Raw genomic sequence first — 25857 nt, 5'->3', positions numbered from 1 at the left:
ACCTTTGTAAAGCAAAGTGCTTTTCCACTGCCAACATTTTGACATGTCATAGCAGGAAAACAACATATCAGTTGATATTTTATCACGTCTAAAGCACCATTTCACATAAAAACATCACATATCGGCACATATTATTTTCAGACATTCACATGAGAAATGTGAGCTTTCAGATCCGAAAACATGAATTTGATATATTCTCTTTTAAGCATTTATTTTGGCAGATGTGCAAAAATTCTAGTACATTTTGGCTTCGTATCAAAATGTACTGCCTGAGAAACCATGTCTCCCTGCTCTCTGTAGTTCAACGTTTCACTTGTGTTGAACCTGTTAACACTTCTACAGTACACCATCTGCAGTTACACCATCCTAGGTCCGCAGACTTTAAACTGGTGTTAAGTTTCTCTTTTAAAATCAAATCTGTGAAATATCCTATAGATCTGTGCCATCTCTGTGATGCCTACATATAAGAGATTCTTGGCCTTTTTTTCTTTTTAAATAAAATATATATATTCCTGGCCAATTTATCAAATCTTCAAACGTGGTATTTTCCAAGGTCAACTTTTTAGTGTAAATGTGTTTTCAGACCAAACGCGGAGCAATTGTTTCACGCGGGGTGATTACATACAAGGTCAATGCAATGATGTGAATAGACGTGAATTTCAGCCGGGCGATGCAAAGTTAAAATGTTGAACTTCAGCAAAACATTTGCTTGACGCAATGAGAACCAGAGGTGAAGCACAGACTTCGCCGTCTGTGAGCACCAGGAGCTCAACCACTCACCGTCAGTACTGTACAGAGACGGGGACACAAAGGAGAGGAGTTGGAGAAAAGTGAGTGGTCGTGGTTGAAGCAGAAATAGACGTTGCTCAGGTGTGTGGCATCTATGGAGGTAAGCCCCTCTTATTTTCCGGAAGGAGTACTCCACATTGGCTGTTTTATATAAATATTCCAGCTACAGCATTCACGAGAGTAACGCGAGGTGAGAATTCACTTTGAGAATTCAGTCTGAACACAGCTTTAAGCTTAGGTCACTCTGCAGGCCAGAAAAGCACACACGACCGTCCACCACCAAAGAGTGCCAACACGGCCATCAACAGCTTTACATGATGCAGCAGTGCTATGAGATACCCATTCAGAGTGAGTGAGGCCTTGTGTCATCAACATCAGAGTAAAACCATACAGTGGGAATGAAAAAAATCTCTATTGCAGCAAATTAAATGAAGTATTTAAGTGCAGTTGATGGGAACAACACAAACTTCCAACACAAGCCAGAAAACGATCTGACTTTTTATGTGAGAGGTGAGGTAATGAAAGTATGTGAAGAGGGCACACGATGTGAGGGACCTACTTTTATATGTACTCAACAATCTTTAGATTATTAGGCAGGCTGACTCATACACAAACATGCACAATTAATCACACTGAATCCCACACAGCAGCTGTTGAACCAACACACACACGCACACACACACACACACACACACACACACACACACACACACACACACACACACACACACACACACACACACACACACACACACACACAGTCTCCTCTGAGGGCAGTGCTTATGATCTATCTAGCATGCTGGTAATCCCAGTGATGGCGGTCACTCCAGCTCTGTAAACAGCTGAAATATGGATGATAAAAGGAGCAGATGAAACTGAATAAACGAGAAGCCTGTGGACAAAAAAATCCTTGAAGATTTTCCAAACCCTGTTGGACCTCAGTCTGAACCGTATACAACTCAAAACTTCAATCACCACGACTGGATGATTGACAGTTTTACTTGACATTTTTCATGACGGCAAAGCAACAGTTTTTCTCAGTGGCATATTTTGGTCTCTCTGGTGTCGACGAGGGCCGTGTTAAAAGATGAAGTTACGTTGTGTAATTTAGCCAACAAGGTAAACATTTTCCTCGTCTTCATGAGAAAATATCCTGTAAAATAAAAAGCGAAATAGGAGAGGATGATTTAATAGCTCTCGGAGGACGGTGCAGGAGAAAGTGTTTACGTTCATCCGGCTCTAAATCTCATTCTGTTTGACTTTGTCTTTGCCTGTCTTTCTATTTCTTTGCTCATTATCTTCTCTCTTTGAATCTCTTCTCTCCCTTTCATCTTCTCTGCCTGCCAATCTCCAAGTCAAATCTACTATCTATGTTATTGTAGATATGAATAGACTGTATGTCTTTTGGGGTGCTTTTATTAATTCATGTTTTGTCATCCCACGTGCTTTCACTGAGTCATTCATCTCTCTCACACGCAAACACACACACACCCGGGCAAACACACGGAGAGAGAAGACTGTTTCCTCAAACACATTACTATAATTACCTCCTAATGATTTTTAATTCCCGTACAAAAGAAACAAGACACTGGTGGATTTGAAACATGAAAAGACAGTTATATAAAAGCAAATCAACTGAGTGGGATCATATTATAATGTGTTTGTAATGCAATTTTATAGGTGGCTGCTTCTGGAGTGTAAACTGGCTCCTCGCTAATACGACAAATTGATGTAATAAGCACTCATTCAGCCAATCAGAATGGAGCGTCAGGCTATAATCCATACCATATATGTGGGACATGTTATAACCTCTTTATTTTTCAGAGACAATAATCACTATTCAACCCTCTGTGTACCACTATACAGATGCTTAGCTCAACTTCTGATGAAGTGATTACTATGCCAATCGTATTGCTGTGTGCTCTTCACTGTGCTTTCATGTTCATTTTAAATCAAGACAAGCTCAATTTCCCCTTTTTTTTATCTGAGGTATTTTAAATTGATTTATTGTCTCGTGAAAGACAACTACAGTGTTCACAGATAACGTTTGTACAACGAACCTTCACGGTTCAATTCAAATGATCTCAAAGCAGAAATGGACCAACCATCCAAAGCATCTTTTAATGACCAATATAAATGGACAAATTGAATACCTGATGATTTGGTAATCATGGTGAAACACATGCACTTGGAGCAAACTTGGAAAGATATATAAATGACAAGGTGTCTGGGGGTCTTGCATTCCTACACCACCTTAAACCACTTTGCATCTTGGATTAAATCCCACATAATAAAATCAACAGGGCTAATGCAAAATAATAATTGCCACGTTACACTTAAAAGAGCTGACTCTTTGATTCTGCTCCTTCGTGAACGTCTCTTATGGCTGCCTAAGTGAGCTAACCTTGACTCAAATCGGTTGTGCATTTCAGCGACAGTACAATCCTACGTTTAGCTGATTGAAAGTTTGCCTGGAGTCAGTGGGCCAAACATCCTTCAGCATGCACCGGCCCGTCTTCTCCTGTGCTCCATGTTCAGTCCATGATCTCAGTTCAGCTACATGGCTGCTTGTTTCTCAGACTCCGCTGTGGATTGACAGACTGTGATTGACAGCCAAAGCATGCTGCGGCACACCATCAGCGACTTGTGCGCCTGAACCAACTCAAAGAGTGGTTCAAAAGTTTGTGATTTTTTAAATGACTTGTTTTTGTCAGTTGCTGAAAAATAATAAAATAATAAAATGATCTATTCTGCCTAAATTGAATCACCTGATTGACTGTATGATGATACGTTTATTTTTAATAAGACAAAGTGAACTAGAGACCGTCTTGCCGTGGGATCACACCAGCTGTGACCCCAAATGAAGACAGGGGCATACCCCCCCCCCCCCCCCCTACCTCTCTCCAAACTTCATTTTGATATCAACGAGACATCTGTCAGGGGCAAAAAGTGTGTGTGGGGGGGAAAGCTCCCGCTACAGGAGGTGTCTCCAGGAGCACATTTTACCTTGATGACGCACACACAGACTCACAATGTGAAAACAACAGCAGCGTCACTGTTGCAGCTGCTAGTAATGGGGATTTATTTGCTGAACTCGCTCCATTGCTCAGGCGCTTGCGAGTGTGCGGATTTCCCCCGATACACCAGGAAGTGAAAAGGTGCTGTGTAAAACTGTGCTTGTTTCCTAATGTGTGTATTTTGGCAATTCCTCATTAAAACATAAGGTAGCGCAACAACAACAACACAATACTATCCCCCAGGCAGCTCCTTCTCCGTGAGCTCGTGGTGACACCAGAGAACAAAGGGAAGTCGCCGAAATGTCTTTTTCTTTTCATCAAGTGGGTGGAGCTGATGGTGCAGGATGGCCGTCACCGTGCAGTGACTGTCAGTCCAAACGTCCTGCTTACAGCTTGTAGTTGGTTTGTAAGAAGTCAATATGAACACAAAACAGGCCGGAGCCAAAATGCAACAATATATATATTTTCTTCTTTGCTCTGATCCAACACAAGTGAACCGCAGGTGTGAAAGTGACCTTAAGTGAGAATGAACACGAGTTCCATGTCACGTTTTATTGCTCGTTATAAGATGATTTAAGAGCCACACTTTTTTAGTGAAATGTCCATCATTGACTGCCTCTCTGCGGATGGTTCTGAAACACTTCTTTGTGTGCAATGTAATGTTATATGAAAGAGGTTATGTTCTACAAATGTTCCACCTAGAGATGCTTATTTAGAGTTTATTTTTTGACCGATAGCGACCCTCATTAACCTTTAACCGACACGATTAGTGCCTTGTTTGCAGCGTTGCTTAGGTTGAAGTGCCTAACAATGCGCCCAATAACATTAATCCGTTAACATTTTAATTGTCCGTTAAACGGTTAATTATTAGCATCCCTAGTTTTATCTCAGTGGCTTCTTTGTTGTCATATAAATCCATGTTGTCTGGGCACTTGTGCATGACACACATTTGTAAGATAGATTTGTCACCATGCAAGGTTATCACTAAACCATCAGCCGATCAAAAGAGAAATAACTGACAAGTTTATGTAGTTTTTCAAGCAATAATGCCAGATATTCCCTCGTTCCAGCTTCTCAATGAATTAATCAGGATCTTCTGCTCATAGGCCAAACAATCGATTAATTGAGAAAATAATCAGCATATTAATCAATAATGAAAGTAGGTTAGTTGCAGTACTGTGTGTGACAGTGTGGATATAGGCTTCTGTGTCTTCCTGTATATTAACATGTATCTGTCTATGACTGGCTGTATCTGCCTTTAGGATGGTGCGTGTGTGAGAGAGAGTCGGTGTGTTCATGTGTGTAGACGTCTATCTGAGCAGCTATTTCAGAGAGAAAGGATTTCTGCCTCAGTAATTGCCTCTGCTATATTTTCCTCTCTCTCTCTCGCTCTCTCTCGCTCTCTCTCTCTCGCTCTCTCTCTCTCTCTCTCTCTCTTTCTCGCTCTCTCTCTCTCTCTCTCGCTCTCTCGCTCTCTCTCTCTCGCTCTCTCTCTCTCTCTCTCTCTCTCTCTCTCGCTCTCTCTCTCTCTCTCTCCTTTCTCATTTTTCTGGTATCTATTTTCTCTCTGAATTCTGTCCTCTCTCCTCCTGCAGACTTTCTCTCCAGCTCTCACTCATCTTTCATTTCTCTTTTATATTCCCTCCATCTCTTAGTCCTTGACATTAACCGTGATCTCACAGTAAGATCAATTTGAGAGATGCACACGGACACACACTCTCTCGCACATACACACATAATACATGTAAATGTCACATGTCTACTAAACGCCATTAAAGACAGTTTCTATTCACTGAACTCAGTATAGACTTCCATCTTCGAGGCGACTAAGTGCTGCGATGTTTATTATAAAACATACAGTGTGCCATCTGGTTTAGAGGTCCATACTGCAAACAGGAATCAAACACCAAACCCTGGCAGTGTCAGCGTCATGCTCCAGTGAACTAAACACAGCCGTGATGGACAGGGATGGTGAAAGCGAGGCAGGGAGAGACAGATGTATAGACGGATGGATAGAGACAGAAATAGAGAGACTCAGCGAGCCTGAAATCATATGAGTGTTTCCAATTTTGTCTGTCAGCTGTGTTTTATACTGAGGTAGGAAATCATATTTAAATGTTCTTGTTTGCATACGGCAACTTTTATAGTGTGAAACTATCAGGAAAATAACTCAGGAAGTGTCTTATAAAGCACAAAACACCCACTTTGATTGTTTGTGTGTAATACATCTCTAAATCGATAAATCACATAATAACGTGACTGATGTCACTTCACTTTAATTTACAATTGAAATGGTAAACAGTCTCTTGGGGCCGTAACGAATGTCTTCTTTTTTTTTTTTTTTTTACCTTTGAAGCTTCTATGGAGGTTTTTGAATGAAGCTTCAAATGTCTTGCATCATATTTTGTGACGTCATCGCCCTAAAAACTCAAATAAATCCTCCATTTGAATAAAATGATTCATTGGATTTAATGAGTTTTTTCATGAAATCAACTTTCTTTAATAATATAACTCGTCAGTGTGTGCATCCCTTCGTGGTTGGTAATCAGGAGAGCAAAATGTTTTTGAAGCTAAACACCAACAAATATGGATTGAAGCCGGATATTTGGTGAGATACATTTTCAATAAATGCTGCCTTTTGTGCTTTACAACGCTCTGGAGTTATTGGAAATGTTTGGATCACACAAGTACGATTCCCACCACTGGAATCTAGTTCTACATATTGTATAATGCTATTAACATTAGTGTTTTTCTTTTATCCTTTTCAACCATCTACACTTATTTGACTATTTTGAGAATCTTTTAAAAAATCTTTTAACTGGAAAACAATGCCAACTTCCTGTTTTGTGCCGTTAAACTCTTATTTCCCGAGTACATGGCATTATCAATGTCAATATGCCCATTGTTATGCCTCTGCCCCGGAGACAGCCGTGGCCGGAGTCGTAATGTTTTGGGATTATCCATCCTGTTCTCATGAACGTGATATCTCAGGAACGCCTTGAGGGAATCTTTTCCAATTTGGCACAAAAGTCCAATTGGACTCAACAACTAACTGATTAGATTTTGGTGATCAAAGGTCAAGGACAGTGTGACTTCTCAAAACACGTTTTGGGCCATAACTCATTATTCATTTTGGTGTGACATGAGACTGTAATTCTACTTTGTGTATTCAAATGCAACAATGGAATTCTTTTTTTTAAAGCTACAACAAACAATATAAAAATATATATATATATATATATATAAACAAACAATGGGGGGAAAAAACCCAATGTAATGCGAAAGGTGTCACTTATAGTGATGAACCCAACGAGAATCATCCCCCAACTCTGCAGTTCATGCAGCTCCACGGAACATTTTAATGTTTTGGTTTTACGACTTTCAACTTTACGGTTTTAGTTAATTCTCACTGTCGAATAATTAGCCTTGTTTTCAGCCACAACAGGTAGCTGTTTTCAGCTCAAATAAAATGTCCAATATACCCTCTGTACACATACCTGTCCAGCAGCAAACAGCAGACAGACAAAGTTAATAACCAGCTGCTGAACACTGTGGAGCGTTTAGCAGCTTAAGAGCCAGATATTTCCCTCAGGAGCTGTTGAAGAGCAAAACAGAGCAAAGGAAGTTTGGTTTTATTGTAGCTAAGCCTGTAATGGTGAACATATTCTTTCATTAATTCAAATAAAGTGTTGATGAATTTTTACACAATTAAATGCACACCTTTTTTTCTCCTCAAATGTTTCTTTGGTAAGCACCCGTCTTCGTCCTCCCACTACGGTTTCCTGTTGACCCGCTGTCTAATTAATATAATGTTGAGGTAGAGAGTAAGGAGCTGGTGCAGAAGAACAGCTCATGTCTCCAAAACAGATGGATGTTTCATTGTTGAGCTCGAGCAGACACACACACACACACACACACACACACACACACACACACACACACACACACACACACACACAACACACACACACACACTCACTTCAGCCAGAATCACTTTTTATTGCTTTGTTATGTTAACGGTCTGTGATTTAAGGCTGAAGATGAGGTCATCCTCCACATCATGGTTACTAAATTTTTCCTCTGTCCATGTTGGGGCTGTTAGTAATGGAGTGTGACAGAGGTTGTGGTGCTGTAGCATGTTCGCCATGAGTACACTCTCAGTCTCTCTGCATCGTCCAGCTGTTCCTCCGTCTCTTTCTTCTTCTTTAATGAGCCTGTTTGTTGCACTGATCTGAGCCCAGATCTGGCCGAGCGAACGGCTTTATTTTGCTTTTAATTACTTTTTGGAAGCAATAATTTGGAAAAGGACATTTATTCGTGTGTCTTGTAAGTTGAGTTTACAAAGACGTGTGTTTCCAGCTGCGGCAATTAAGTTTAGTTTGGAATAAATAAAAGAGCAACTCTGTTGGTTTGTGCAGCTCAACAGGCACGTTGGCTGACCTGAGTTTATTTCAAGGTTGAGTTTTCATTGTTTGACATGGGTATTTTATTTATGTTTCACCTCTCATGACCACGTTAAAGTGTGTTCTTAAGCTGTCTGAATCGACCGCCCAGGCATTGGATGTCACTTCAGTCTTCAGTCCGGATCACTCCTGTTCTACAGGAAAGACTTTATTGACAAGGGCACATGTTAACAGCGTGCAGCCACTGAACTGGTAAATTCAATCAGAGTACTTGCATATGTTTAAGCTCTAAGCAGCCTCTTTCTTTCTCCTTACATAAAACTCCAGTCAGTCCCATGAATTGTGGAGCTGAAATGGCCCCGTGGTTAACACGACACAGGCCAAACCACATGCATTTTATGGCCATTTTTTGAATTTGAAAACTGAAATATCTCAGCCTTGTAAATGTTGCTCCATTACTTTTCTCTGCCCACATGCACAACCCAGTATTTATAAATCACACACAGATATAGTGAGGAGGATAAAAATAATTCCACTATATTGTCATAGACAACCAAACTGCACAAATGTTTTGACTTTCAAAGTGTTAATCTAGATCTGCAACTTGAGCAGTAATAAGACGTGTTTTAATGAATGTTTTGAAATAGATGAATGTGGTGAGCATAGCACTGTAGGAAAAACACTTCTGGGAATCTGAAGAGTTTGGAGTGTGGTGTCTATTTAAAAATATATATATCAAAACCAAAAACATGACAGGACAGGATTAATCAGTCTTCTGCTGTAAGATACAGTGATGAGCGGGGCCGGCTAACTAGCGTACCACGTAACCCGCAGTAGTACAACTAACTAGGACACATGAGTTGGTGGGTTACAGGCTACATTAAAACATTCTGTGTGTGGTGTTAGCCCTCTGTGGTAAAGCCGATCCTTCAAGCTTTCAGAGTTTAGCCTAATGTTAGTGCAGTGTTCATTTCATTAATAAAAACTATCTAAATATTTCCGGCTGTTGTTTTCCACGACTAAGACGAGACGATGACGAGACGGCACCGACGTCATGACACACTAACTGACTGTATCAACATGTAATATTGTTGCATTAAAAGACTCAAATGTAGTTACAAAAAAAGAAAAACGACCAAAATCTATCAGGACCACAGCGGCAGCACACAGTGAGCAGTCAGGACGACGTGGAGTAACTTAACTACTTAAGTTAAAGTTAAAGTTAACAATGACAACAACAGAGTTTGGGAAAGAAGAGGATATTTAGGCCGGATTAGATAGACTGAAATGTTCAATATGGTTTTCAAGACTAAGATGAGACTAAAATGCCCAGACTTTTAGTCAACTAAAACAAAGGGATGAGGTTCACTAAATATGGTAAAAAAAACTAAATTAAAAAACAAATCTAACACCACGTGTTACCTATGTCCTGCCGTTTAAGTTTACACTCCAACAACCCCAGCAACATGAGCTGACACATAAGTCACATACAGCGAAACAACAGTCTGATCAAACCCAAGATACTGGCACTAGACTCTAGCTCTACACTGCAACACAAAACTGCTATTTTATTTGGCATAACATGTCTTGCTGGGACACGGGGCTTTTCAGCCTCAGTCTTCGAGCCCGTTATTATGCATGTAGCATCGAGAACATATTTAATACCTGTTGACAGGGTTCTATTAAACGAGTCGCTGGAAACATGAAAAACTCTGCGTTGTCAACAAACTCATGACGATATAAGCTGTTAGGTTTTTTAATTTGCTGGCTAAATACAGCTAATTAAATCAGCTGGTTAAAGCTGTCCGGCAAAATCAATGGTCTGCGTCTGGGAATCTGCCACAAGTATTGTTGTAAACTGCAGATGTGCCATGTGAGAACAGAAAGACTGACGGGAGGGGAACGGGGTGTAGAGAATGGTCAATTTTGACTGTGGTGTGGGTGAATCTGCTTTACTTTTCATTGCCTGAAACGCTCTGTTTCTGCTGTTTCACATGTAAAGTAATGTTGCTAAAAATAGTGTTGAAGTCTCTCTCTCTTCTCTCTTTGTTCTCTCCAGGTCAGCCTACCAAATGACTCCAGCTGTGTTGAAGAGATTCTGCGGGTATGTTGCATGGACACGCACGCATGCACACACACACACACACACACACACACACACACACACACACACACACACACACACACAGAGTAATTGCACTGATTATCAGCTGTTTTCTGTTTGCTCACAAAGACCTTCGTCTCTCTCCAGAGAGTGATGTTAGGAAGAAAGGACGGGGGGGGGGGGGGATCTGTTGGCTCAGGTCAATTATTATTCAAGTTTTTGTGTTTATAGGATGACTTCATGCACAAACCTTTTCCACAAGTTTCTCCTCTCCTTTTCCCTCCGTTCATCTCTCTCTATCCTCTTTTCCTATCTGCATGTCATCAAAATGACATCAAGGAAAATGTTTTCCCCTCTTTTCTGCCTTTTCTGGCGATGTCAAAACAGAAATGTTTTCCCACAATTCTTCTTGCAGCTGTTAAGACAAGGACTTTCTCAGACTCTGTGAAGTTATCTCTTTCTTTCCTCTCTGTATTAGTCTCTCTCTCTCTCTTCCTCCTTTGTTACATTGTCTTTCTTCCTCTCTTCATCCCTCCCTGCCCTCTGTCACTCACCTCTCTCTCTCACTTTCACAAATCAATATGCTGGCCAACAGGCAGTGTGACAGATAGTGTGCGCTGTGCATGAAAAGCCTTTGTCAATAATATCGGTGCGCTATTGAATTCAGTCTGTGTTTTTTTAGCCGTGTCAAGTGGAAAGATCTGGGAGTTCAGAATGTGAGGTGAGGTGAATCGGAGCGGAGGCCCGAGGTTCATTTTTTCCCTTTCTGTGACGGCACAGCTACAAGCTGTTGTCGGTTGTCACAGAAACATTGTTGTTTTGGATGTTTTCACAATTCAAGGTAACAGTGTGTATCAGATATTGTGTGCTGAGATAAAGCCACTCAGACTCACTTCAAGCCTTCAAAAGACTTTTGACTTTTTTGCAATGTTTGAACCATTTGAACCACCATATGATATGATAGAAATCATTTCTGTGTCTCCCATAGATGAATTCATGTTAATAATATGGTAACTATGGACGAGTAGCATTATCCGAACTATAAAGATGGATCTTAGGCAAACCAAGGATGCACTATAAGCGAATAACCTACCTCTTTGTTGCCTCCACCTTGGGTTTTATTTTCTATATCAGAATGCATTACCTCATGGTCTCTAACCAGAAGAACAATGAACCAGGTTGTGTTTAAAGGCTCAGTTCAACCAGATTAATGACGTGTAGTCATGCAGATAGTTTTGCATTTTACGTGTCAAACGTTTTTAGATTTCTCCTGCCACCCAAATATGGAGGTGATGGATGGTAACACAGCACACATTGAAAAACACACAAACCTCAACTTTTCTCATTGGAACTTTCAACTGAAGAAGTAGTCCCGATAAAAACTGTGTACTGTGAGAGCTGTGGATTATCCAAAGTAACGGCCATTGTATGGATGGTTGGGGCACATTACTCTGCTTTCATGCCATCATGCCGCCCCGTCTTTTTAAGCGCACAGCAGACTGGAGTAGATCCTGAAATGAACCCCCCCCGATGTACTGAATCCAGAATCCATTTTGAATCCAGAATCAAAAGATTCACACCCCTCAAGGTCAAGGTGGATTCAGAAATCCTAATGAAAAAAATCTAAACTATCTTCATTGATAAATACCACGGGAGCTTGTTTCTGTAAATTGGGTGAAGCAACCCTTTACATTGACATCCATTTCTTATGATTTGCCGGGGGTCAGTTTAAAACATGTTTACAGCTTTATAGAAGTTTTTAAGCAGTCTGCTCTTCAGGCACCAGATAATGATGATGAAATATGATTGCCCCCCCTCTGGTGCTCCCCCAACGCCATAGGTTTAGAGTACCTGCCGAGTCCATGTCTTGTGCAGTGTTTCATGTAATACACCTGTATAAGGGCACAGGGCACTGCTCCAGAGCCCGATGATCATGCTCAATGTTTTCTAAGACAATTTTCAACGCTGTATTTATTTCTGATGGAATTTTCTGATTTCCAATGTGCCCCCCTCCCTGACTGATTCATGGTCCCCCCTGTGCCACCTGATCCTGGACGCGCCCCTGCTCATGCACCCATATATTAAGGCATTAAAGATGGTAGATGATGGATAATACGACTAGTAGGTAATACCTCTAAAACAACAGAGACATGTGGGTCTATGTTAATGTCTGTGTGATCGGGTGACCGACATACAATAACAGTAATAACATATTTATAGACACACACACACACATATTAAATTACATGTGCAGATGCACACACACACACACCATCAGGAGGGATGAATCTTCAAAAACATCCAGCTCACTTGTACACACAGCCTTACACACACACACACACACACACACACACACACACACACACACACACACACACGAAAACATGAGTCATCTGAGGAATGTGAGTCATCCACTCCTGAGGGGCATGAAGAGGTGCATGATGGGAAGTTGTGATGTCAGTGACCTATCAAGCCCTCTGACCAAGTGACCTGATGTATGGCAGAGTGTGTGAGTGTGAACATGTGTGTGTGTGTGTGTGTGTGTGTGAACATGTGTGTGTGTGTGTGTGTGTGTGTGTGTGAAGTATTTATTTACAGATGGAGCCTGAAAATAGTTGCAAATGCTGATGAGAGTGCTTAAATTAACATTTTGCGTCACTTTGCTTTTTGAGCAGATTTCCCCATACTGTATGCGGTACTATCTCTCCACTGATATGAGAAAGAGAAACAACCAATATTTAACAGATTATATAGCTGTGACACACACACACACACACACACACGCACACACACATGTACATATGCTTATCTTGTTAACTAATTAAAGCTTGTACATATTGAGACTAGAATTCAACTGAGAGGACTGTGATTAGAATAATTGAATTGGGATGCTGCTGCTGCTGCTGCTGCTGTTGCTGCTGCTGCTCAGCTGTAATGCAACCAACTGGAGTCAGCTTTTATTTTGGTAATTCAACAACTCTGCACTTAGTTCACTCTCAGTACACTGATTCCTGAGTGTGCCACCAACTCCCCACGCTCCTCTCAGTTTGCGCTATAAGATATATTAAAGTCCACTCTGATGGGGACTCCTCAGCTCAACCTTGATTTAAATGCTGACTCCACTCCTTTGCATATAAGATGTTGCATAAGCAGTCCCTTTGCTCAAATTTGCTCAACTTTAGTCGTCATTGTTATTCGCCAGGTACTTTCCACACGAAGGCAAACTCACATTTATTGTGAGTTGTATTTAGTTTGCACTACTACATGTTCATAAATGATGTGTATGTAATACAAATGTGTGTGTTTGTGTATTTAGGAGATGACACATTCCTGGCCTCCTCCTCTCACTGCCATACACACTCCTGGGAAGGCGGATCAGACCAAGTTCCCCATTCCAAATAAGGTTAGTATGAGTCCTCTGTCTTTGTCCCACTACAGACTCCTCAAATTCACCAAAGTAAAATGTGTCTGCTCACATTAAGGCTCAATAGTAGGGCTGTACCGAATGTCATATTTTTATAATAGTCATTATATTTTTTGACGTCATGACTGTTATTGTGGTTATATAAATGTAATAGTTAGACCGCCCAGTTAAAACAAGTGCCAGCCTCCCTTAGTAAGCGGCAAGCAGGAGAGCAAACCATTTTTGGACCGAAAAAATAGTTTTTGAAAGGCAACAAATATGGATAAAAACATGCTGTGAATTATAGATCTGCTTTCAATAAATGTTGACTTTTGGACTTTACAACGCTCGGGAGTTACTGGAAATGTTTGGATCACTCGAGTCAGAAACAATCCTCCGCAGCCAGCCCTGGAATCTAAATCTACAAATGTTATAATACTAATATTATTAGTGTAGCATCTTTATCAGAGGGCGAGCGACTTCATTCTCTGCTCAGGACGACATCACTCCTCTATATCTAAACATCACAAAGAGTTGTTTTCTACTATATCAATGCTCTGAATGCCGTATATAGAACCTTTAAATGCTGTTATCATCTGCTTTCACTACATCCCTTCCTTTAGTTATGCACGAATCAGTGAGTGGAAAAAGATGTGAAAGTGTTGAAAACCCAACTCACTTAAACTCCCACATGTATTGGTGGCTCATTATAAAACTAAGTTCAGTCTGTCACTGAGAATCTTCAGTCTGCTAATTAGATGTGAATCATAAATTCACGGCAGCTGTGATTGCTGTGATAGAATCAGATTACTGTTGCCTCATCCTGCGTGGTGGCGCAAGTGACAGCCAATGAAATTACGATGTTAATGAAGTACTGCATGTTTAATTCTCCTCCTTACTGTGTGAGTCCAGAGCTGTGAGGACGTGGACATATTCTTGAAGAGGGAAGCTGTAGCTGTAAATATTTGAATATTAAATCTTTGGGTACCGCTTTCAAACCAGGCAGGCACTCTTTATAAATGTCTTTTTTCATTTGTATTTAATGGCCTTAATAAATGTTAATAAATCTCAGGCTTTATAGCAGGGGTTCTCAGCGGGGGCGGCAGCGCCCCCCCCCAGAGGGCGTTCAGAGGTTCACATGTCTTTGGGGGGCGTTTGTGTGTATGGCCCGCGAGTTCCTAACCACACGCAAAAAATAAATCCAAATCTAGTCAGATATAGAATATAACCGGCGACTGACTGTTTTTCCTGTCCAAGGTCAGGGTCCTTGAACACAACACGAGCGGAACGTGTCATCACGTTGTCACGTCATGTCAAAAACTTCAATATTAAACGAGACGGTCATTGACATCAGCGAACGCAGCATGGCGAGTTTAACAAAGAGAAAAGTGGATGCGGAATGTTCCAGGAGAAATGGACGAACGATTATTTCTTTGTGGAAGTAAAAGGCCAGTGTTTGTGTGGACGTGCTTGCGGTCATGAAAAAGGCTCTCGAGCTGCATTACAGCACGACACATGCCAAACTGCACAAGCTGAAAGGACGAGTCGAGTGCGTTTGAATAAAGTTAACATTGTGTGTTTTTAGACTTTTATTTTTATTTTGCTGAGCGATAAAGTGCTGCTTGAAAAACAAAAACAAGCACCGTCCCCCTCAGCCACCACTGTTCGAAAGCATTAATGTTATTCCAAAGATACACCATGAATAAAACTAATCTGAATTAATGTTAAAACATTAACACTCTGGTCGGGACTTGGACCATCAGCAGACGAGCTGCACTCTGGCTGCTCGTAGTAGCAGAGCTAACACCAGCAGAGCTAACATCAGCAGAGCTAACACCAGCAGGGCTAACACCAGCAGAGCTAACACCAGTAGAGCTAACACCAGCAGGGCTAACACCAGCAGAGCTAACACCTAGTAGAGCTAACACCAGCAGGGCTAACACCAGCAGAGCTAACACTAGTAGAGCTAACGTTATAGCAGAGCTAACACCAGCAGAGCTAACACCAGCAGAGCTAACACCAGTAGAGCTAACATCGGCAGAGCTAACACCAGCAGAGCAAACAGCAGAGCAAACAGCAGAGCTAACACCAGCAGGGCTAACACCAGCAGAGCTAACACCAGCAGAGCTAACACATGCAGAGCTAACACCAGTAGAGCTAACATCGGCAGAGCTAACACCAGCAGAGCTAACACATGCAGAGCTAACACCAGTAGAGCTAACATCGGCAGAGCTAACACCAGTAGAGCTAACATCGGCAGAGCTAACACCAGCAGAGCTAACGTTATAGCAGAGCTAACTGTTGGGTGGGCAGCGCCTCAGACTTGTTCCTTTGTGCTCGTTTATCGAGAGTGCAAATTGTTTCACATTTCTGAGGCTGCTGTGTTTAACACTGGTTACAGTTTGAATGTCTGACCCGTCTCTGATTGGCTGCAATCTATGGCACAGATTAAAGTTTTAATCTTTTTACCGTTGCATTTGTTTAACACTTCTTAATAAAATGTCTTTGTTTGCTCCCTGGGTACATGGTGTATTAGGGCAATTGAAGGTAAAAACAACAAAACATTTGTTTAATAATATAATATTTATTATTATTTTGAAATTTTATTATGTAACTTCAATCTCAGAGAATTTGAGTTTTCATAATAACATAATATAGCCGCCTAATAATAAGAAAAATATTATAAGAATTTAAATACTAAATTAATATAATCAATGTTATATAAATTATAAATACTAAGAATAATAATTAGAATAACACAAACAGAATAATAATCAACATTAGAATTCAGGGGAGACAAAAAGGAAGCGTACATTTTATTTACCTAACCCTGGATAATGGATAGGGGGGTGCTGGCCCAAAAAAGGTTGAGAACCACTGCCTTATAGTCAGTTGTTAGCCATTGATAAGAACACATTTTGGGTTGCCAGGTTGGAATAAATTACTTTGGCTGGAGTTTATCCTCCAACAGGACACTTGATTCGTCTTTTTAGTTGATCAGGTGCTGATTTAGTTCATTTATTAATAAAGCATTAATAATACCTTAAACATTGCACAATCATTTACACTTGTGTAAATCTGCAATTTATTATATTTTGCTGTAATATTATTGTAAAAAAAGAAATCTGTGTCCATTATAATCTGTGGCTTAGTATTTATTGACTTAATTTCCCTGCAGACTTGATGGATTATTACAATGTGTTCAAACTCATTCATGACTTTGTTAATGCGTTGGCTAAAACCCACCAGCCAGACAGATTATTCACAATCTGGCAACCCAAAATGTCTTCAAATTAATTCATTACAACTGATCTAGAAAGCATTAGTAAAGTATTATTATTAACCATTAAGAAAGCATTAATTACAACTTACTTACTTACAAACCCATTATAAGTAACGGCCACACAACGTTAGTTTGTCTTTGCAAAGTTTGGTGACATAGTGACTGTGTGACTGTGACTGTGCCAGCTGCCCACTGAGCAGTGATTCTAACTTGCTATAAATAAATAAATTAGCTCAATAAAATTATATAATTGTAATAAATAATAATTGCTAAAAACCCAACCCTACTGACAAGCTAACCAATAATGCATAAACCAGTAGGGAACATGCTAATGCTAAGTATTTAGAATAGCTCCCCAAGCGCTTTGCCCTGTTACTAACAGGAAAATAAGTTCAATCATTTTATTCCAAAAACATATTTCTACCATTGAGTTCTGTCTCATAACTGTCTGCAAAGCATGCCTCGTCTGCGGAGAAGGTTTAATAAAGTTCAGCTAATAAGCTAAAGTAGCATCCTCCATCCAAACCCTCTGTTCCGTCAAAGGTCAGCGTGTTCAGGATGGCTCGCTATTGGTTAAATATGGCGAACTAGACGGGACTTTTTTTTTTACTCATTCCTTCAAGTGAGTCTAGCGATTAAATTAGAATAACTTGATTTAGCTGCAAAGTTTTAGCGTTTTAAATGCTGGTGCGACTACGCCTTCAGCAAAATTGTCCCTTATTAGAAAGTTGTACTCATGTTTGTTTGGCTCCTCTCAATCATCACTGAAAGAACATTTTCACCTCCAGTTAAAGAAAGCTTTTCCATTTCCTATTTTAGAAACGTGTTATTCCATCTCTGTTTGCCTTAGAAAAAGTCTGTGGCATGCAGCAAATTATTTACTGTTCATGAAAAACATTTTTCAACATGAACAGTGATAACAACCAGGGCTGAACACTCAAAGCAAAAGCACGGCATTTACAGAAAGCCAAACTTCACCTGCAGAAATTTCAAGGGAATGACATTGAAGTAGCACCCACGCTGTTTGTTAACAGGTGACGTTGGAGAAGTGAAGTGCAGGAACACGACAACAGTAATCACCAAAGACTGAGACACAATAAGAAGCGGGGACTAAAGAATGGCCACTTCAGGAGATAGATGTTGGAAAAGTTTCCACAAACAATGCTTTATGACACCTTGTAATGTAAATAGTGGCGGTATTTGTCACATTAAAACCAACATAAATGTTATATTCGACATTTATCTCAGTCATAGTGTGACTGAAACAGCAGGTGTTTTTCAATGCTTTTATGAATCATTTTTTAATATGCAAAACATCACATTGGTGAGGATGTTAAAAGAAATACACAGAAGCAGTAAATCTGACCCGGTAGTTAATAAATTAGGAAAGACTGTTGTGGCGCTTTCAGCCCCCAGCGTCACACTAATCCTGCCACTGAGTTTTAAGAATGAGGTGCAGCGTCGACGCGGGGAGATGAGAGGATCTGAATTCTGTGTAATGGCATCGTTGTACTGCTGTGAAATCAATAATGACATCTGTTGGTTTATTCATTCAACTCATCGCCCTCTGGCTTTCTCTCTCCCTCTCCAGGAGTCACAGCATGTGACCTCAGGCTACAACACCCAGAGTAAGTTTCCCAGCATCCACTCTCACACACTAGCTCTATGGTAATTAACACTGGAGAGGCCATAAAGGCAATACCACCCAGAAGAAATGTGAGAAAAAGCAGCTTGATGTTCAAATGAATTCATAGCTACAGGAGCCACAGCTGCAAAACCTTTGCTTTTATCTTTCTGTGTTCATCCGAACAAATAATCAGACAAACATGGCTTTTACACACATGGTTAAATTGGTGTGATTGATTGTGGAGTTCATGTTTTTTTTTAATATTGAAAGCAGCAAGGATGCTCACCCATAGGAACACACACTTTGTCAGTCAGCATTTCAATGTGGGCACTGAAACACAGCAGACTGTGATTTGCTGCCATTCATGGACAATTACACATTTTGGATCATCTCATCCCGAGCTCACACTTAAGTGGTGAGTGGAGCACAGACTGCTCATGAGGCTGCTGATTGAACCGATAGCATCGACTCAGAAGTGGGAAATGTGAATAAAATGTTCAGTCACAGCACATGTCATTTTACTCTGATATTGATATATATCATTATATAGTTAATAATTTATTTGTTTAAAGACTAAATAAGCTGATGGGGAAGTTTTCTGCTCGACTTCTACGTCTCATTTACACACGTTAGGCATTAACATACAAACTATAGATCTGGATAACTAAAAACACATCTGTAAGATTGATAGACTGACCAAGTGATTTAACGATGAATGGAGCCTTTTAATGGCATTATTTCCATGTTTGTTGACAGATGCACCAGCCCTGCACAACTAGTTTACACTTTGACATCTGATCACAACGTAGACGATAATGATAATAACACTTATTAATACCCAGCCTGCTCTACTCAGAATTACTTTCCTATACAATGAAACTGAATTGTCAATATTTTCTCCCGGAGTGTGTAAGTTTTGGACCATTTGTGTCCCGTGGAAAACCAAAAGTCAGTGCTGATTTATTAGAATTTACCTGAAATAACGTAACAAACATACTTATTTAAGCCAAAGCATGTTTTGTTCCCTAAAGCTAACCTAAAGTGGTTTTGTTGCATTTTTGTTTTAATTGACAACGATAACCACATGTTTAATACTGCGACCTTAACCCGGGATAAAACATGTTTCCCTCGGACAATAAAAATGCAGTTTAGTCATTTTTGTAGGGTGACGGGGTTGAAATAGCAGGTGTAAATGCAAAGGCTCTTATATCAAATGTTATTATCCAGATACAGATCATGTGTAAACAGATTATTTGCATCTTTCATTTAGTCCCTCGCTGGCTGGTGATGACCACGTCTTACACATTTCACACTCCTGCTTTACGTCGTTACAAACGTGAGACTTCTGTCGTCCAGATAACCACAAACAAGGGAGTGTTGAGGTTTTTGAGGGAAAAATGTTATTTTGACACGGTTATTTTCTTCTATTTGGCAAAGTAATCAAACGATCATTCAAAACGTTATTACAGATTCAGGGTCCAGATAAAGATAATAGAAAATGTCATATTTGTAATATTTATTACACAACAGTTCTCACAGGTTTGGTGGAGTTGCCCTTTAAATTACCGCCAATTAAGATAATTCGTTACATTGATGCAGATCCTATAAATCCACTAGTGCCTTAAACCTGCCCATTGATTCTAATACAAGACGAGATATTGAAGGGATAGCTGCCTGAACATACATATACTGTTCGTATATCAATGTATAGAAGGATCTCTTTGTCTCATGATATATTTCATTATTTTTCCCACTGCTGCATTAAGGCTCGTGGGCATCAGATCATCACAAGCTTGTTTGAACTGGTGCTCTGCTGTTAACCCCCATCTTGTAGTGTTTTGAGATGTTTGTGATGGGTATGAAGCTGAAATATTTCCCCACTGGCGGGTTTTCTCTCTGATATGAACAGAAGAAACACAACATGACTAGAATATAAAATACAGTAAAAGGGTTCTGCTCTAAAGGTCTGTATATCCATTTGGAAAATAAATCATCACCTCAACATTTGTCAGGCAGAGCATTGCAGTCACAAGTTTGAGTTTTTACCCAAACTCCTGTTACCACAGCAAAGCAAAATAACACACACACACACACACACACACACACACACACACATGCTAATTAAATAACAGTGGAGCAGAGTGTCGTGTTTTCCAGCGTGACAATAGTAACGCACGTCTACAGTGATTTGAGTTCGGCTCCTTGTCAAAAAGCAATCAACACACAAACCCAGACACGTGCAAAACAGTGATGCTTGAATGTCCTCTGTTGTGTTGCAGAGCGATGTACTGTATCAGCTAACAAGCCTGCTGCGAAACCACCAACAGCACCACAGAAGTCGTGAGTATCACCCTCCCTGACACACACACACACACACACACACACACACACACACACACACGCACGCACATGAACAGAGCATTTCTGACCCGCTGCTGCGTTTGCCTCAAGGTAAAATTAAGCTTGACTCTTGGATGAAATTCACTGCTAGTAGGAGGAAAAAAAGATTGTGTGTGGATCAGAGCGTGGAAAGTGCAGCTACATTAATTTAACGTGAGCCAGGAGCATATTGCAACATCTCTGGCCCCACTCCACTTCACTCACACAGCTGTACACCAGGATTCATGGCCGGGGGAGATGGGAAAGGAAGAAATCTTGGTTTTTGAATCCGCCTGACGACCCTGATTTATCCTGCGCTCGACCACAGAAGAAATCTTTTTTTTATTATTATTATTATTATTATTATTATTATTATTATTATATTATATTATATATTATTATTTTAAAGAAATTGACGGTTTACTAACCCCCTTCCACCCGAAGAGTGATTTGGGAATCATAACTTAGTAACTGTGACCACGGAAGCTCGGCCTTTAGCTTTTCCAAAATGAGACACACAAAGGAAAAGTGCGTCAATAATTATAATTCAATATTATAATATTTATCATTCTGAAATGGGACTTTTGCTTTTATTTTAAGTATATTTCAATGCTAATACTTTTATACTTTTAAGTTACATTTTGAATGCAGTATTTGTACTACTTTTACTTAAGTAAACTATCCGCACTCTATTTGTCTATCAGAATATTACCTAAACCCACGAGTGTGACTTAAAACCCAAAACTGTTCGTTTTTACTTTCCTCCAAATGTTTAATTTCTTTATTCATCTGGGGAAGAGGATCTTCGCTCTATCCACTGTCATATTAAATGAGAGTTTTCAAGTGCAATGCATTATTTAAACATTTGATGAAAGCTAATTAATAAAAGGAGCAGAAATGTGGCAAGCACCATGTCAAAAATGTGCAGAAATGAAAAAGACTTGATGGCTAAGAGATGAAGCAAAAATCCTGCGTTTAAAGAAAGAGTCATTGCAGTCAAATAGTTTGCAGTAATTCAGCAGGAGGTCAACATGTAAACTCTCATGTCCTCCTCTTTGGGTTGCTACACAGTTCATTATATCTCCATTAGGATGATGTCTGCTGCAGCTGGAGTGCTTTCTGTGGCTTTGTACACTAGTTTGCCTCCAAAGCTGATAAGCCTATTTCTTTTGATTACTATTGTTTGCCCTGAGGTGTATTTTTCCCCATCTTGTATTAAAGCAAGAATGCTGCTTTGTTTATTGGGATGAAATAATTGTTATTGGTTAAAAACAATGCCTAGTTTACTGCAGCAATTAGGGCTCTTCTCTGTTTTCCCTGTGATGCTCAACAGCGTATAATGTTTGGGATAATGAATAGGCCGAGCTCGTCTTATTCTAGAGTAATTGTGCTGTTGGGGCTAATTGCTGTATTCTTTACTAAATGTTAACTATGTCCGCCCATTATAGAAAACTCATCCAACAGTAATCCCTGCAAATAGGTTACGTACCTTAACGCCACATTAGGAACAAAAGTGTTTTTCTTTCATCAGATCAGAGAGCCCTGTACCTTTCATTACACTCCGATCACATGACGTGGAGACAACATGTATGTAACAGAGCGGAAGAAGCGAAGAAGACTCTTGTCTAGTCCAACCGGCTTTTGTGTTGGCTCAGTCTGCAGCATGGTCGTCTCACCTGCCGGCAGCAGCAGAACAACCCAGTTCCTGCTTTTGTTATCGCTGCGCTCTCTAACAGCAGCACTGTTACCGTCTCACACGGGGCCCTGCACAGTGTCGCCTCCCCAGCAAGGCACTAACACGACCCGGGTTCACTTCTCTGTCGGGCTTCAGTGTGTAAAGAACACAGACTCTGAGGCTTTGTCACCAAGTAACAGGTGACAGGTCAGGAGGACAACAAGAAGCCGGTGTTGTTGTGCTGGTGTTGCTCTCTAACACTTTATTACAAGTTGGGGTGTGAATGCACTTATTGTATCGTCTGCCAAGTGAGTGCAATGCAACAATTATTCAAGGTGTTTATTGTCACTCCGGTTTTACAATCGTGTGAAATACTTTTAAAGAAAAATAACAAATATAAAATTCATATAAAATATATTATAACAAAATATAAGAAGCAATAAAAAAAGAAAATGCTATAAAGACTATAAAAAGATTGCATTCAAGGCAATGCAAGCTTTGTAACTGTACTGTTACTGTACATTTCCAATAACATTTCAACATTACCAACACATCTGATGGTTCATTCTCTCATGCTTCCAGTTGTAAACAGGGAGAGATCTTTTTACAATACAGATACATGTTTTCCTTGGACAACAAGGCACAGTGTGAGTGAGAATAGCCAATGAGGCCTCAGCTAGAAGCACAAAACAATTCTAACGCACAGCTTCAAACGTACCGATCCTGCTGCTTGTGTTGTGTGTTTGGCAACTTAAGAAATAATACAGTGTCTCAGATTCAATTTCTGAATAATCATCCAACGCAGCAAGTTTGCACACACGGAAACACATGAAGCAACTTCTATCCACCTGCTATAGGTTTGTGCACGTGTGTTCCTGACTGTATCCTTAGACCAGTGGCCCCTAACCTCTTTGGTTTGTGACAGCCCCCATTTGTGCCCAAAGACCATATGTAATATGATAAGGAAACATTTGTTCTTATTAGTCCAAAGTCTTTCAATCTGGTACGGACATATAGGCAAGTACTGTATCTAAATACTTTGACTTGTATTGATTGTCAGGAAACACGCTAACATTGTGTTTAATTAATGTCTCTGATGTTCAACTTGCTATGAGTTCATAGATACCACATACTTGGTTGTGCTACATGGGACCACAGTCCTTTCCTAATGTATAATGAAATATAGGCGTGTGCTTAGGTCCAGAGAACACTTCCATCAAAGGAAATTCAAACATTTTATAAGAGTGAGAGATTTCCATCTAACAATCTTTCAGTTTGTGCTTCACTATTCTTTTAACCATGTTGTGACCCGCTGTGTCTCTTGTTAGGGTTGCGACCCCGCAGGTTGGCCATAGACTAACCTTCTGCCACACCAGGTTATGGGTTTCACAGTTTTTGGCACACTTTGAAATAAAGGAAAATGTTTTTGGAGTCATGATGAACATAAAAAGACGGTGAATAGAGTACAGAAAATCAAAGCATCAATGACCTTTGATCTGTGCGGGAGTCAGTGCAGCAATGATGGAACAGAATGTAGTAAGTGAGGATAACACAGACCTCTGTGTTGCAATGAGGGACAGAATACAGGCTGTGAGCCGGTCTACATAAATGTTGATTGTGGAAATGAATTGGGAGAATCTTGTTTAGTTTGAGAGTTTTCCCTGTAAGCGATTTATGTGTGCGTTTTGTTTTGCAGTACATCTGAAATTCTCTTCATCGCCGTGTTGAGCAATCAGTCATTAGCTGAGTGCGGCTTTGATTTAGCTTCGGAAAATATTAACATCCTCTCAGACAAACTTCCGCAAGTAATGGAGCTCTACTGCCGCTGTACTTTAAGAAATAAAGACTCCATTTTATGACGGCAATTAAATACTTGTAGAAATGTGGCGCTGTGCTTTCTGAGCTCCGCGTGTCACGATGCTTTAGTCCATAACTCATTTATATCTGGCTGCGTCTGTCCTACACTCGCTCGCATTTTATTCCCTTCCCCTCCATGCTTCCTGTCCTCTCTCTCTATTCACTCTCCGTCATCATCTCCATCTCACTCGCTATCTCCCTCTCTCCATCTGTCCCTTCTTATGAAATAAAACATGAATCCATTATTCATTCATTCAAACATATCTATCATCGCCGCGTACTGCGCCGTGCCCCTTATCTGCAAAGCTTTTTTCTTATTGTGCTTCAGTTATTCACGACTGGTACGGCCCCATCTGAAAACACCACAACACTGGGGAGTGTTTTTTTTAGCGGTACAGGCACTGACAAGAGTGGTTCGCAAGGCAGTAAAAATCCCTTTAGGGGATTCTCCTGTCATAACAATAGCAGTGCCAGCTTAAAAATAACAGTAGTTTGTGTGGAAGGTTTATATAAAGCAATAAAACATGGGAGCTTGCCGATGCACAGCACATAAATACTGAATAATTTGTGCGGTAAGGAGCAGGTGATGCTCTGAGGGGGGTCATGTTATCGACTGTGTCTCGTATATCTTTATCACGGCCTGCATGCATCTGTATTGTTAGAATTTCATCTCTAACACGGGGAGAATAAAACCAATAAGTCTCATAAAGAAAACAGAACATTAAGCGGGTCTTTTTTCTTAATAGAACTTATGCGTACACGATCCTGACGGAGGGACCGATCTCAGCCGAGCTCGTCCACTTTGTTCCCCAGGAATTCTTGGCCGTAGGTCAGCGGTTGTCAGACAGAAAGTTTTCCAGGTGAAAAAACAATCTGGCTTTCCTCAGCGAGCTGTAAAGACCGAACATCTGGTACGATTTGTTTAGCGATTAATTGCTCCATCCACTGTCCACTTCCCCATTCCCCAACAGGAACCAGCGCTGCTTTTTCTGTGTAATTAATCGGTTTGCCAGAAAGGTTCTTCAAAGGGAATCGCAAATCACGAGTCGTCATATCCGACCTAATGCAAGCAACCAGGGTGGGGGGGACGGGGGACGTTCAGGGCCGTAATAATACAACAGGTGCCCCTTTGTCTCCGTGCAGAATGCTGGAGGATGACCTGAAGATCAGCAGCGACGAAGAAGAGGCCGAACAGCAGGTGAGCTCCGTTCATTCATATCTCTCTGTGCAAAATCAATCCTTCGCTCCATCTGTCCTCCATTCACATCCATGACATTAAGTTCATCTTTGTATTTGTGACATTTACTGAGTCATTCATCG

General features: G+C 40.4%; 1 protein-coding gene across 1 annotated transcript in view; it reads left to right on the top strand.

The window, feature by feature from the left end:
• aff2 (AF4/FMR2 family, member 2) overlaps positions 1-25857 on the top strand; it is a 164571-nt gene that overhangs the window by 74024 nt on the left and 64690 nt on the right. The window contains 5 exon segments of the mRNA XM_029441534.1: positions 10269-10313; positions 13630-13716; positions 18591-18627; positions 20906-20966; positions 25681-25735. Of these exon segments, the coding sequence (XP_029297394.1) occupies positions 10269-10313; positions 13630-13716; positions 18591-18627; positions 20906-20966; positions 25681-25735 (285 nt within the window).

The sequence above is a fragment of the Cottoperca gobio genome, chromosome 10 (assembly GCF_900634415.1).
Source record: "Cottoperca gobio chromosome 10, fCotGob3.1, whole genome shotgun sequence".
NCBI lineage: Eukaryota > Metazoa > Chordata > Actinopteri > Perciformes > Bovichtidae > Cottoperca > Cottoperca gobio.
The sequence above is the reverse complement of the archived record's forward strand: the minus strand, read 5'-3'. Positions and strand labels throughout refer to the sequence as shown.